This window comes from Somniosus microcephalus, chromosome 4, assembly GCF_052327205.1.
Source record: "Somniosus microcephalus isolate GS21.2 chromosome 4, FLI_Smic_1.0, whole genome shotgun sequence".
NCBI classification, from domain to species: Eukaryota; Metazoa; Chordata; class Chondrichthyes; order Squaliformes; family Somniosidae; genus Somniosus; species Somniosus microcephalus.
In genome coordinates this window covers 154,047,950-154,061,983 of record NC_140990.1, presented here as the reverse complement: position 1 = coordinate 154,061,983, position 14,034 = coordinate 154,047,950, and the positions used below count along the sequence as shown (strand labels likewise).

Genomic DNA, 14,034 nt, shown 5'->3' with positions numbered 1-14,034 from the left:
TTGATGATGCCCAACAGAAGAAACAATAAATCTCTATTTTCTCCAATTCAGTGCTTATTGTTTTTTTAATGAGCATGGTTGTGAATGAAGGATCATCTCTGCATATTTTATGGAACAATTTTAAAAGGGGTGCAGGAAGAGAGAGATCTGGGGTTCACATACACACATTTTTGAAGGTGGCAGGACAAGTTAATAAATCTGTTATTTGTCATATTTGACAGCAAGATGAGCTTCTGACCACATATCCACTCCGTCACCAAGACCGCCTACTTCCGCCTCCGTAACATCGCCCGACTCCGTCCCTGCCTCAACTCATCTGCTGCTGAAACCCTCATCCTTGCCTTTGTTACCTTCCAAACTTGATTATTCCAATGCTGTCCTCCCACCTTGCACCCTCTGTAAACTTGAGCTCATCCAAAACTCTGCTAGCCGTATCTTAAGTCTCACCAAGTCCCATTCACCCATCACCCCTGTGCTCACTGACCTGCATTGTCTCCCGGTCCGGCAACACCTCCGTTTTAAAATTCTCATCCTTGTATTCAAATCCCTGCTTGGCCTCGCCTCTCCCTATCTCTGTAACCTCCATCAGCCGTACAAGCCTTTGAGATATCTGCACTCCTCCAATTCTGGCAGCTTGCAGATTCCAGATTTTCATCGCTCCTCCACTAGGGGCCGTGCCTTCAGCTGCCTAGGCCCCAAGCTCTGGAATTCCCTTCCTAAACCTCTCCACCTCACTTTCCTCCTTTAAGATGCTCCTTAAAACCTAGCTCTTTCACCAAGGTTTTGGTCATCTATCCTGGTATCTCCTGTGGCTTGGTGTCAAATTTTGATTAACGACGATCTTGTGAAGCGCATTGGAGCATTTTGCCATGTTAAGGGTGTTAAATAAATCAAGTTGTGGTTGTTGTTAAAAAGGCACACGGGATCCTTGCGTTTATAAATAGAGGCATAGAGTACAAAAGCAAGGAAGTTATGGTAAATCTTTATAAATCACTGGTTCGACCTCAGCTGGAAGATTGCATTCCATTCTGGGCACCACACTTTAGGAAGGATGTCTAAGCCTTTGAGAAAGTGCAAAGGAGATTTACTAGAATGGTACCAGGGATGAGGGACTTCAGTTATAAGGAGAGACTATCGAGGCTGGGGTTGTTCTCCTTTGAGCAGAGAAAGGGGAGATTTAATAGAGGTGTTCAAAATTGAGGGTCTTTGATTAGAGCAGAGAGAATTTATTTCCACAGATGTACGATAAATGGCAAGAAAAAGCCGGGCTGTTGGGTGGGGGGGGGGCGGGTAAATGTGATTTTTTTTTTTTTTAAAGCACACCCAAAAGGGTGGTGGAAGCAGATTCAATAGTATTGTTCAAAAGGGAATTGGATAAATTTATAGGAAAAATTTGCAGGGCTATTGGGAAAGAGCATGGGAGTGGGACTAATGAATAGCTCTTTCAATGAGCGGACATGATGGGCCGAAAGGCCCCCTTCTGTGCTGTATGATTCTATGATATAGGTTGCGTGAAATCAATGGTCCAAATAACTGGAAAATGTTGGACTGGAGCAGTAACTTCATAACCCATTCACTGAGCTGGGTTACTGCTTCAGGTCTAAATAGCAAATGAATAACAAATAGCATAAAGAAAGCACAGATGAAGGCGGCCATTTGCCCCATCTAGCTCGTTCTTCCACTAGACCCATCACATACCCGACCCCCGCCAGTCACAGCAACCTTCTCAGTCATCGATCTCAGAATTTATATCTCCATGACCCTACCAAGTACTATTCCAGGCTTTTTGTGAAGTCCATAACTTGCAAATACCAGTTAGCATTTACGCCCCCGATCAGGATTTAACTTGAAATAGTACTACAGATTAACTTTTTCAATTCCAATGATCATATCTCTTCAAGGTTACCTCCCATCTGTCACCTTTCAAGTTGAAGTGTGCAAGTGCAATAACTTACAAATTCTATGCACTGACTGCCTTGCCCAGCGCTGGCACAATCCTACCTGCAGATTGGAGTAGAATGTGCTGGAGAGAATCTACAATTTTGCTACTTTAACTTTCAGCTTTAGCTCAGTGAATCCACTTGAACCAGAAGGCTGTGGTTTATACCCCACCTCCAGAAGCTTGAGAACAATTCTATTCAGTACTGCAGGAGTGCTGCATTTTCGGAGGTGCTGTCTTTCGGATCAGACATTAAACCGAGGCTGCTGTGTTTTCTTACAACAGTGACTGCACTGCCACAGTACTTCATTGGTTGTACAGCACTTTGGGATGGCCTATGGTTCTTCACTTTGGGCAGTACCCCTCCGAATTTTCCTCCATTATTCCTCCGAACATGCAAACACCCCATCCTACCCACACTTCCTCTTACATGCATCTTCACCATCCTGAAATCAAGGCTCTTTACACCAAAGCTCATCTGGTGACAGGAAAACGGAACCTGGTGCAGCAAATACAGAGCATTGAAAACTAACATCTACCGCTCACCGGAGAATATCTCCCTCATTGAGATTGAGAAGAACGTGGTAGCCCCGAAACTCCGCCTCATTCTCACAGTAGGTATTCTTGGTGGCCAAGTCCTGGTACATCTCTTTCAGGCTTTGCAAGCACTTGGTCAGGTTTTCATCATTTATCTTGGCATCATAAGAGGACATTGGCTCCTCGCAGAGATGGTGACTGCAGTGGATGTGGAATCGGGTGCACTTCTCAATAAGCACCACTGTCAGCTGATTACACAGGTGCTGCTGTGTAATATCCTGACAGAAGGGAAGGAAAACAGTGTGTCAATAGGAAGCTACAGCCCACTTTATATATGAATCAACCTAAATATACATTATATATATACATTTCTGAGGCAGTGAGGTGACTGGGATTTCAGTACAGTGTAACAGAAGGTATATGAATCTTTCATACTGTGTCCACTTGAACTGTGAAAAACAGGTTGCGATCAAAGTCCAGTTTCTGCTCTCTAACCTTGGGTTATGTCTGGCATCTTGTAATATAGAGTACTAGCATGGGAGTACAGGTGGGTGCAGGTCTGTCATTGTATAACACTGGGGTACAGTACTGGTGGGTACAGGTCTGTCACTGTATAACACTGGGGTACAGTACTGGTGGGTACAGGCCTGTCACTGTATAACACTGGGGTACAGTACTGGTGGGTACAGGCCTGTCACTGTATAACACTGGGGTACAGTACTGGTGGGTACAGGCCTGTCACTGTATAACACTGGGGTACAGTACTGGTGGGTACAGGCCTGTCACTGTATAACACTGGGGTACAGTACTGGTGGGTACAGGCCTGTCACTGTATAACACTGGGGTACAGTACTGGTGGGTACAGGTCTGTCACTGTATAACACTGGGGTACAGTACTGGTGGGTACAGGTCTGTCACTGTATAACACTGGGGTACAGTACTGGTGGGTACAGGTCTGTCACTGTATAACACTGGGGTACAGTACTGGTGGGTACAGGCCTGTCACTGTATAACACTGGGGTACAGTACTGGTGGGTACAGGTCTGTCACTGTATAACACGGGTACAGTACTGGTGGGTACAGGTCTGTCACTGTATAACACTGGGGTACAGTACTGGTGGGTACAGGCCTGTCACTGTATAACACTGGGGTACAGTACTGGTGGGTACAGGCCTGTCACTGTATAACACTGGGGTACAGTACTGGTGGGTACAGGCCTGTCACTGTATAACACTGGGGTACAGTACTGGTGGGTACAGGTCTGTCACTGTATAACACTGGGGTACAGTACTGGTGGGTACAGGTCTGTCACTGTATAACACTGGGGTACAGTACTGGTGGGTACAGCTCTGTCACTGTATAACACTGGGGTACAGTACTGGTGGGTACAGGTCTGTCACTGTATAACACTGGGGTACAGTACTGGTGGGTACAGGTCTGTCACTGTATAACACTGGGGTACAGTACTGGTGGGTACAGGTCTGTCACTGTATAACACTGGGGTACAGTACTGGGGGGTACAGGTCTGTCACTGTATAACACGGGTACAGTACTGGTGGGTACAGGTCTGTCACTGTATAACACTGGGGTACAGTACTGGTGGGTACAGGTCTGTCACTGTATAACACTGGGGTACAGTACTGGGGGGTACAGGTCTGTCATTGTATAACACTGTAAAAGGACTTGAGCACATAATCGAGACTGACACATCAGCTAGTAACAAAGGATCTTTTGGATGAACTGCTAAACTGAGGCCCAGCTGCCCCCTCAGGTAGATGTAAAAGATCCCATGGCACTATCCAAAGAAAAGCAGGGAGCTTTCCTGATCAAAATTTATTCCTCAACCAACACCACCAAAAACAGCTAACTGCTGATTTAGTAATTTGCTGTTTGTAGTCGCAAATAGACTACATCACAACAGTAACTGCACTTCAACCGTTGGGCTGACTCAAGGACCTGATAAAGCGTTAAAGAAATACAAGTTCTTGCATTTCCTTCTTTAAACTCACCCTGTCATCACAGACAACTTAGTAACCTGCATGGTTCAGGGTATCACTTTGTTAAGCATCGCACATACTGTATATGTATTCAGTCACTATTTTTCCTGCTCATTAAAATGAGAATGTTAGCGCTGGGGAATGATACACTTGTCATTTCAGGCATCCGGTGCTAATATTAGATTTTGAGTAATGCTCCTTCTACACTGTCCCAACAACATACTTCATCCTCAACCTCAGAAGAGGGCCCCCAAAATACTCATCTGATGGTTTCCATTTCTCACACCAGTCATCCTGTGGCCTCTCGGAGTCAGAATGCATATTTAGTGTCAAATTAGGGACAGTTGTGTGTTGTGGACCAATGATCACTGGAACTAGATTGAGACGGCCAAACTCTAAGTGTTCCAAATCGGTCTTTTTTTTGGGCCGATTCACAGGTCAACGAGCCCTGGGACTCAAACAAGCAACCACAGGGTTACAAAGAAATTATTTTGATCTTCTACATTATTGAGCCTGCAAGCCTTTTTACACAGCCTGGACTGTCCGATGAAAGGTGCTAATGCAAAACATATCAATTTGTGCTTTTATCTTTTTCATTGGCTCCTGTCTCACTCAACCTCCTACATCTAAAAGGACGAGGGTGCCATAGGCTTCTTCAGGACCTCAACCCCAATACATCCATTATTCAAATTCCAAAATACCAGAAGTTGCATCAGTGAGTTGCGGTGATCTGTGGTAACCCCTCTTGGCACTGGTAAGCTTGGATAGGAGTACCACTTCATCTGTACATACCTGTTGCTGATATAAACAACTTTTCCAATGGATAATCTGCTTGGAGAGATATGTCAATATGTGCATAAAATATTAACTGGGCCTCATTAATTCACCTTTCTCACTCCACGAGTTCTGTTCCATACAAAGTCATACCAATCCCGGGAATTGCCTTCACCCAGATCCATGATCTTTGTCACGAGATAATCCATGCTCATTTTCAGGACTGTGGCAGGTCGAAGTTCATGGGGTAAAGGTTCTTCCTGGTCCGCAGATGACCTGCTATATTCTTTGATTGTAGCTTCATGGTTAACCTGTGGTGTGGCAAACATATCAATTAGTGCTAGTTTAAGACAAATACAATACTGAGTCTTTAGAACTTCAGCAACACTGGAAGTCTGAGGGTTTTACAAGACAGCGAGTTGGGGCAGGCTAATTCTGCAGTATACTGTAACAAGTCACGATGACACATGTAGCCAGGAAAATTGCTGTGCTAAAGCAACAAATAATGAGTGCTTAGAGCAAAGGTACCTGGGACACAGGCTAAATAATTACTCGTAACTATGTACAGATCTTTATCCAACACCAGCCGTTGAAATGCCAGGGAACAGTGACTTTTCCAACTAGCAATGAACCAGAAGGGTAAGACACCAGATAATCACAAAAAGGAGACCAACCAATGACTCCAGCAGGAAGGGTTGGGACTCGCACAGTGATTCCAGCAGGAAGGATTGGGACTCGCAGTGACTCCAGCAGGAAGGGTTGGGATTCACACTGTGACTCCAGCAGGAAGGGTTGGGATTCACATCGTGAGTCCAGCAGGAAGGGTTGTGACTCGCACAGTGACTCCAGTGGGAAGGATTGGGATTCACAGTGACACCAGCAGGAAGGGTTGGGATTCACAGTGACTCTAACAGGAAGGGTTGGGATTTGCACAGTGAGTCCGGCAGGAAGGGTTGGGATTCACAGTGACTCCAGCAGGAAGGGTTGGGATTCAGTGACTCCAGCAGGAAGGGTTGGGATTCAGTGACTCCAGCAGGAAGGGTTGGGATTCAGAGTGACTCCAGCAGGAAGGGTTGGGATTCAGAGTGACTCCAGCAGGAAGGGTTGGGATTCAGTAACTCCAGCAGGAAAGGTTGGGAGTCACAGTGACTCCAGCAGGAAGGGTTGGGATTCAGTGACTCCAGCAGGAAGGGTTGGGATTCACAATGACTCCAGCAGGAAACGTTGGGAGTCACAGTGACTCCAGCAGGAAAGGTTGGGAATATAGAAACATAGAAGATAGGAGGAGTAGGCCATTCGGCCCCTCGAGCCCGCTCCGCCATTCAATGAGATCATGGCTGATCACCCAAATTCAGTACCCTGTCCCTGCTTTCTCCCCCTATCCCTTGATCCCTTTAGCCTTAAGAAATATATCCAACTCCTTCTTGAATATATTTAATGAATTGGCCTCTACTGCCTTCTGTGGTAGAGAATTCCACAGGTTCACCACTCTCTGGGTGAAGAAATTCCTCCTCATCTCTGTCCTAAATGGCTTACCCCTTATCCTTAGACTGTGACCCCTGGTTCTGGACTCCCCGACCATCGGGAACATCCTTCCTGCATCTAGTCTGTCCAGTCCTGTCAGAATTTTATAAGTTTCAATGAGATCCCCTCTCATTCTTCTAAACTCCGAGTATAAATAAGCCCAGTCGACCCAATCTCTCCTCATACGTCATTCCTGCCGTCCCAGGTATCAGCCTGGTGAATCTTCGCTGCACTCCTTCCATGGCAAGAACATCCTTCCTCAGATAAGGCGACCAAAACTGCACACAATACTCAAGATGTAGTCTCACTAAAGCCCTATACAACTGCAGCAAGACATCCTTGTTCCTGTACTCAATCCCGCTCGCTACGAAGGCCAACATACCATTTGCCTTCTTAACCGCCTGCTGCACCTGCATGCTTACCTTCAGCGACTGCTGCACAAGGACACCCAGGTCTCACTGCACTTCCCCTTCTCCCAATCTATTGCCATTAAGATAATAATCTGCCTTCCTGTTTTTGACACCAAAGTGGATAACCTTGCATTTATCCACGTTATATTGCATCTGCCATGCTTCTGCCCAATCACGCAACCTGTCCAAATCGTACTGCAGTTTCTCGGCATCCTCCTCACAGCACACACGTCCACCCAGCTTTGTGTCGTCTGCAAACTTGGAGATATTATATCTAGTTCCCTCGTCTAGATCATTAATATATATGGTGAATAGCTGGGGTCCTAGGACCGATACCTGCGGTACCCCACTAGTCACTGCCTGCCACTCGGAAAAAGACCCATTTATTCCAACTCTTTGCTTTCTGTATGCCAACCAGTTCTCTATCCAAGTCAATACCTTGCCCCCAATCCCATGTGCCTTAACATTACACGCTAATCTCTTATGCGGGACCTTATCGAAAGCCTTTTGAAAGTCCAAATACACCACATCCACTGGTTCTCCCTTATCTATTTTACCAGTTACATCCTCAAAAAATTCCAGATTAGTCAAGCACGATTTACCTTTTGTAAATCCATGTTGACTTTGTCTGATCCTGTCACTGTTTTCCAAGTGCTCTGCTATTACATCTTTTACAATGGACTCTAGCATTTTCCCCACTACCGATGTCAGGCTTACCGATCTGTAATTCCCCATTTTCTCTTTACTACCTTTTTTGAATTGTGGGGTAACATTAGCTACCCTCCAATCCATGGGTACTGTTCCAGATTCTATCGGATGTTGGAAGATGATCAGCAATGCATCTACTATTTCTAGGGCCACTTCCTTAAATACCCTAGGATGTAGATTATCAGGCCCTGGGGATTTATCGGCCTTCAATCCCGTCAATTTCCCTAATGTGGCAGAGCCACTGAGGGACTTTGAGCAACTGTACATAATTCCCTTTAACGAGGTTTTAGTCCAACCTAAGCCTGTACCAGTCTGTTAGTGATTTCTGTGTTTGTTCATACTGTTTGCATGCACGGGGCGCGGTCCCTTTAAGACTGCGGCAAAGCGCGGGTAAACACGATGACGTCATGCCGCTAATCACGTGACCACCCAAGCGCGGGAGAAACGTGATGACATCATGACGCCATCCACGGAACCGCCCTGGCAGTCCTCGTGGAGCCTCCGACCAGCAAAGACCTGTTTTCGTGGTTCTCCTGTACAAACTGTTTAAACTTGTTAGTTCTGCATTACAACTTGTTTGTTTGAATGCCTGAGTTGAACTCGGTTCTTAGATAGGAATTAGAGACAATTCCTACACTAACACCATTTCCCTACAAATACTGATTTCTTTCAGTTCCTCCCTTTCATCAGACCCTATGTTCCCCGACATCTCTGGGAGGTTATTTGTGTCCTCCTTTGTGAAGACAGAACCAAAATATGTATTTAATTGGTCTGCCATTTCTTTGTTCCCCATGATAAATTCCCCTGATTCTGACTGCAAGGGATCTACGCTTGACTTCACCAATCTTTTTCTCTTCACATATCTATAAAAGCTTTTACAGTCAGTTTTTATGTTTCCTGCAAGCTTACTCTCATACTCTATTTTCCCCTTCTTAATTAATTCCTTTGTCCTCCTTTGTTGAATCCTAAACTGCTCCCAATCCTCAGGTTTACTGCTTTTTCTGGCCAATTTATATGTCCTCTCCTTGGATCTTATGCTATCCCTAATTTCCCTCGTTAGCCACGGTTGAGTCACCTTAGTCACCTTTTTTGTTTTATTTTTATGCCAAACTGGGATGAACAAATTCTGTAGTTCATCCATGCGGTCTTTGAATATTTGCCATTGCCTATCCACCATCAACCCTTTGAGTGACATTCCCCAATAAATCCTACCCAACTCGCGCCTCATACCATCGTAGTTTCCTTTATTTAAATTCAGGACCCTAATCTCTGAGTCAACTACTTCACTCTCCATCTTAATGAGGAATTCTATCATATTATGATCGCTCTGACCCAAGGGGCCTCGTACAACAAGATTGCTAATTAATCCTTTCACATTACATAATACTCAGTCTAAGATGGCCTGATCTCTAGTTAGTTCCTTGACATATTGGTCCAGGAAACCATCCTGTATACACTCCAGGAATTCCTCCGCCACAGTATTGTTACTAATTTGGTTAGCCCAATCTATATGTAGATTAAAGTCACCCATGATAACTGCTGTGCTCTTATTGCACGCTTCTCTAATTTCCCTTTTAATGCCATCCCCAACCTCCGCATTACTGTTCGGAGGTCTATATACCACTCCCACTAACGTTTTCTGCCCCTTGGTATTTCTCAGTTCTACCCATACAGATTCCACATCATCAGAGCTAATATCCTTCCTTACAATTGTGTTAATCCCCTCTTTAACCAGCAACGCTACCCCACCTCCTTTTCCTTTTTGCCTATCTTTCCTGAATATTGAATACCCCTGGATGTTGAGTTCCCAGCCATGGCCACGTTTCCGTAATCCCAATCAAATCATATTCGTTTACCTCTATTTGCGCAACTAATTCATCCACCTTATTACGAATGCTCCTCGCATTAAGCCACAAAGCCTTCAGGCTTGTTTTTTTAACGCTCTTAGACCTTTAAAAATTATTTACTGTGGCCATGTTTGATTTAAACCGTTGCTTTCTCTGACTGCCACTTTTGTTTTTCTTATTCCTATCTTTTGCTTTTATCCTTGTTTCCCTTTCCTCTGTCTTCCTGCTCAGGTTCCCAACCCCCTGCCATTTTAGTTTAAACCCTCCCCCAGAGCACGAGCAAACACTCCCCCTAGGACATCGGTCCGAGCCCTGCCCAGGTGCAAACCGTCCGTTTTGTACTGGTCCCACCTCCCCCAGAACCGGTTCCAATGTCCCAGGAATTTGAATCCCTCCCCCTTGGACCATTCCTCTAGCCACGTATTCATCTGAAATATCCTTCTATTTCTACTCTGACTAGCACGTGGCACTGGTAGTAATCCTGAGATTACTACCTTTGAGGTCCTATTTTTTTAATTTACCTCCTAACTCCCTATATTCAGCTTTTAGGACCTCATCCCGTTTTTTTTACCTATATCGTTGGTACCTATATGCACCACGACAACTGGCTGTTCACCCTCCCCTTCCAAAATGTTCTGCAGCTGCACAGTGACTCCAGCAGGAAGGGTTGGGATTCGCACAGTGACTCCAGCAGGAAGGATTGGGATTCACACAGTGACTCCAGCAAGGGTTGGGATTCACAGTGCCTCCAGCAGGAAGGGTTGGGATTCACAGTGACTCCAGCAGGAAGGGTTGGGATTCACAGTGAGTTCAGCAGGAAGGGTTGGGATTCACACACTGACTCCAGCAAGAAGGGTTGGGATTCACAGTGCCTCCAGCAGGAAGGGTTGGGATTCACAGTGACTCCAGCAGGAAGGGTTGGGATTCGCACAGTGAGTCCAGCAGGAAGGGTTGGGATTCGCAGTGACTCCAGCAGGAAGGATTGGGATTCAGTGACTCCAGCAGGAAGGGTTGGGATTCACAGTGACACCAGCAGGAAGGGTTGAGATTCACACTGTGACACCAGCAGGAAGGGTTGGGATTCACAGCGAGTTCAGCAGGAAGAGTTGGGATTCTCAGTGACTCCAACTGGAAGGGTTGGGATTCACAGTGACTCCAGCAGGAAGGGTTGGGATTCGCACAGAGTCCAGCAGGAAGGGTTGGGATTCGTACAGTGAGTCCAGCAGGAAGGGTTGGGATTCGCAGTGACTCCAGCAGGAAGGGTTGGGATTCACAGTGACTCCAGCAGGAAGGGTTGGGATTCACAGTGACTCCAGCAGGAAGGGTTGGGATTCACAGTGACTCCAGCAGGAAGGGTTGGGATTCACAGTGACTCCAGCAGGAAGGGTTGGGATTCACAGTGACTCCAGCAGGAAGGGTTGGGGTTCACAGTGACTCCAGCAGGAAGGGTTGGGAATCACACTGACTCCAGCAGGAAGGGTTAGGATACGCACAGTGACTCCAGCAGGAAGGGTTAGGATTCGCACAGTGACTGCAGCAGGAAGGGTTGGGATTCGCGGTGACTCCAGCAGGAAGGGTTGGGTTTCACAGTGCCTCCAGCAGGAAGGGTTGGGATTCACAGTGCCTCCAGCGGGCTGGTTTCAGCTTGGCGGTGAGCAGGAGCAAGATGCTTCCTCCATGAAAGGGAGTCTAACTGGCATCACGCACCTCCCAACAGAGGGTTGTAACAGCACTGGCACAAACCCACCCCAGGCACGACTCAGTTAGAGAGTATAGGGGAAGGGAAGAACGAAAGGGAACGGGTTGGATAATGTGTTCTTATTTATAATTTACTCCTCAAATCAATAAGGTTCCCAAACATTGAATATCACATATCATGGATTTATTAACCATATACAGTACATGCAATAGTACTTTAAGATACACTTAAAAGACAGTACCTATAACTGAACCTTGCTAGTTTAGTCGTGGGACTCAAAACGCTTCACAGTTCCAAGCTCAGTATACAGGTTGATCAGACCTTATTGAATCCTAGGTGTTTGTGGTTAGCACTGTTGCCTCACAGCACCAGAGACCCGGGTTCGAATCTGGCCTCGGGCGACTGTCTGTGTGGAGTTTGCACATTCTCCCCGTGTTTGCGTGGGTTTTCTCCGGGTGCTCCGGTTTCCTCCCACAGTCCAAAGATGTGCGGGTTAGGTTGATTGGCTATGATAAATTGACCCTTAGTGTTAGGGGGATTAAATAGGTGGGGTTACAGGGATAGGGTGGGATATGTGTTGGGGTTACGGGGATCGGGTGGGATATGTGTCGGTGCAGGCTCGATGGGCCGAAATGGCCTCTATCTGCACTGTGGGGTTTCTGTGATTCTGTGAATCTCCCACTTTTTTTCTTACCCCCTCTATGTGACAATCCATGTTTCTCTGCATTATATATGATTGTACAAAAGTTAAACTACAACCCCATACAGTGAATTTTAATAAGCTTGTCCCTCATCAATAATTTTACTTTTCCTTATTTAACGAATTATTTTTCCATGCACCAGTACAACTCCCCTACTTTGTTACCTTAGCGATAGTTTCACTCGTGTTACATATAATTGCTATTTCACCCAGTGTAGCATTTAATTATAAGTCTGTCTTTGATTCAGTATCATTTCGTACCAGCCAATCGCCCGCTTCTACAGAAACCCCAATTTAAAAGGATGATGTATACCCAGATCTTTTCCTCTGCAGAACTAACTGCTTTTCCTGCACTTGTTATCAATTGATTGAGTCAGTATGCACTGGCAAGTCTTTAAATTAGGTTTACTGAAGTGACTTAAACTGGCCATTGCTTTAAGGTTGGTCTTCGTTCAACAGTTTCATGGTCAGTGCATCTAAACTGACCCACTTAACAGGCAAAGGCTAATGGTTACTATTACTACAATACAAGGGAAATCAACTGCAGTATAACATTAGCAGACTTCAGGACAGTCTGATTAACCCTTTCCTTACAAAAGGAAAAGAAACAGCAACTGCGAAACAAGGCTTCTGTCGCTCTGAACCCCAGTGAAGGGGAAGGGCGAGATGGAAGTCACGCTCATTTCCAGGCAGTTTACCCAAGAACACACCATCATTAAACCAAATAATTAGATTTCAAATAAAGTTGGACAAAAATGGTAGCCAGTTGGGATTAGACTTGTAAAAATGGAAACCAAAGCTGCCCGAATGAATGAATACAATTTATATCATAAACAAACTTTTAGAATGATCTTCTTCATGGAATAAGTAACTGGGGAATTGGAAACTGACCTTGTCAGTGCCAGGTATGATCTCAAAAGAACTGAGCTGGTATCTTGTCTCCCTCATGTAACGCTCCTTCTCTGGGCACATGTCCGGACAGGTCCCCACCACAGCTTTAGCCTTCTCCAGCTCTGTTCTTTTCACTTGGTCTGTGAGCACATAAGGAGAATCAGACACGTGCAATATTTTTGTTTTGCAAGTATGAAAATCTCAGCAATCACCCAATATTGTATCATGCCCAACTCCAGCACTGGGAAATCACTCCACCTCTGTCCTTAAATGTTCATCACTCTCTGTCAGATTTGTTATAACATTTAATTCAATGATCACATTTCAACTCTTTCATTCACCCCTCTGATGCTCTTTTCATCCCCATCTGATGCAAAGCTCAATAGTCCGATTATGGTGTTACTTTATTCTATTTGGAAAAGGTGCCAGCAAAACATCTCCTGAAAACCTCTCTCCAGCCTGGTAGACATGGAGAAATTATTTGGAACATTCTTCACTTATTTTCCTATAAACTAGACTTGAATAACAATGAATCAAATAAAAGGCCAGCCCCAGACTACGTTTTCACTCACTGGTATTTGTCACAGCAGCTCCCAAATACTCGACTAGCACTCAGGACAGTAGGTCCAGGGAACCTGCCCCCCTTCCCCCAGCTACAAATGCAACCAACCCCTGCTGCCACCCAGCCTGAGGCCCAATCACAATCTCTCCTCCCACCCAGGAAGCATTTCTTCCTTTGTACCCAGAAAGAGGCATGGTCACTTACGCAGCTATTTCGGTCCCGAGTCTAGCATGAGGTGAAGGTGAGAAGAGAGAGAGAGAGAGACTGCGAGAGTGAGCCAGAGATAGAAAAAAGAGAATGTGTCAGAGGCATAAGGACTAGGAGAAATATAGAAGGATGAAAAAAAGGATTATAAAAAGGATATAGAGACACTGGAGAGGGTGCAGAGAAGATTTACAAGGATGATACCAGAAATGCGAGGGTATACCTTTTGGGAAAGGATGAAC

The 14,034-nt window shown here is 45.4% G+C and overlaps 1 protein-coding gene across 1 annotated transcript in view; it reads right to left on the bottom strand.

Annotated features, from left to right (window-relative positions):
* Positions 1 to 14,034, bottom strand: part of mcm3ap (minichromosome maintenance complex component 3 associated protein) — a 129,086-nt gene that overhangs the window by 97,360 nt on the left and 17,692 nt on the right. The window contains exons 6-8 of the mRNA XM_085985353.1: positions 13,027 to 13,166; positions 5,361 to 5,558; positions 2,486 to 2,754 (exon numbers count right to left, since the gene is read on the bottom strand). Of these exons, the coding sequence (XP_085841479.1) occupies positions 2,486 to 2,754; positions 5,361 to 5,558; positions 13,027 to 13,166 (607 nt within the window). The remainder of the gene's footprint in view (positions 1 to 2,485; positions 2,755 to 5,360; positions 5,559 to 13,026; positions 13,167 to 14,034) is intronic.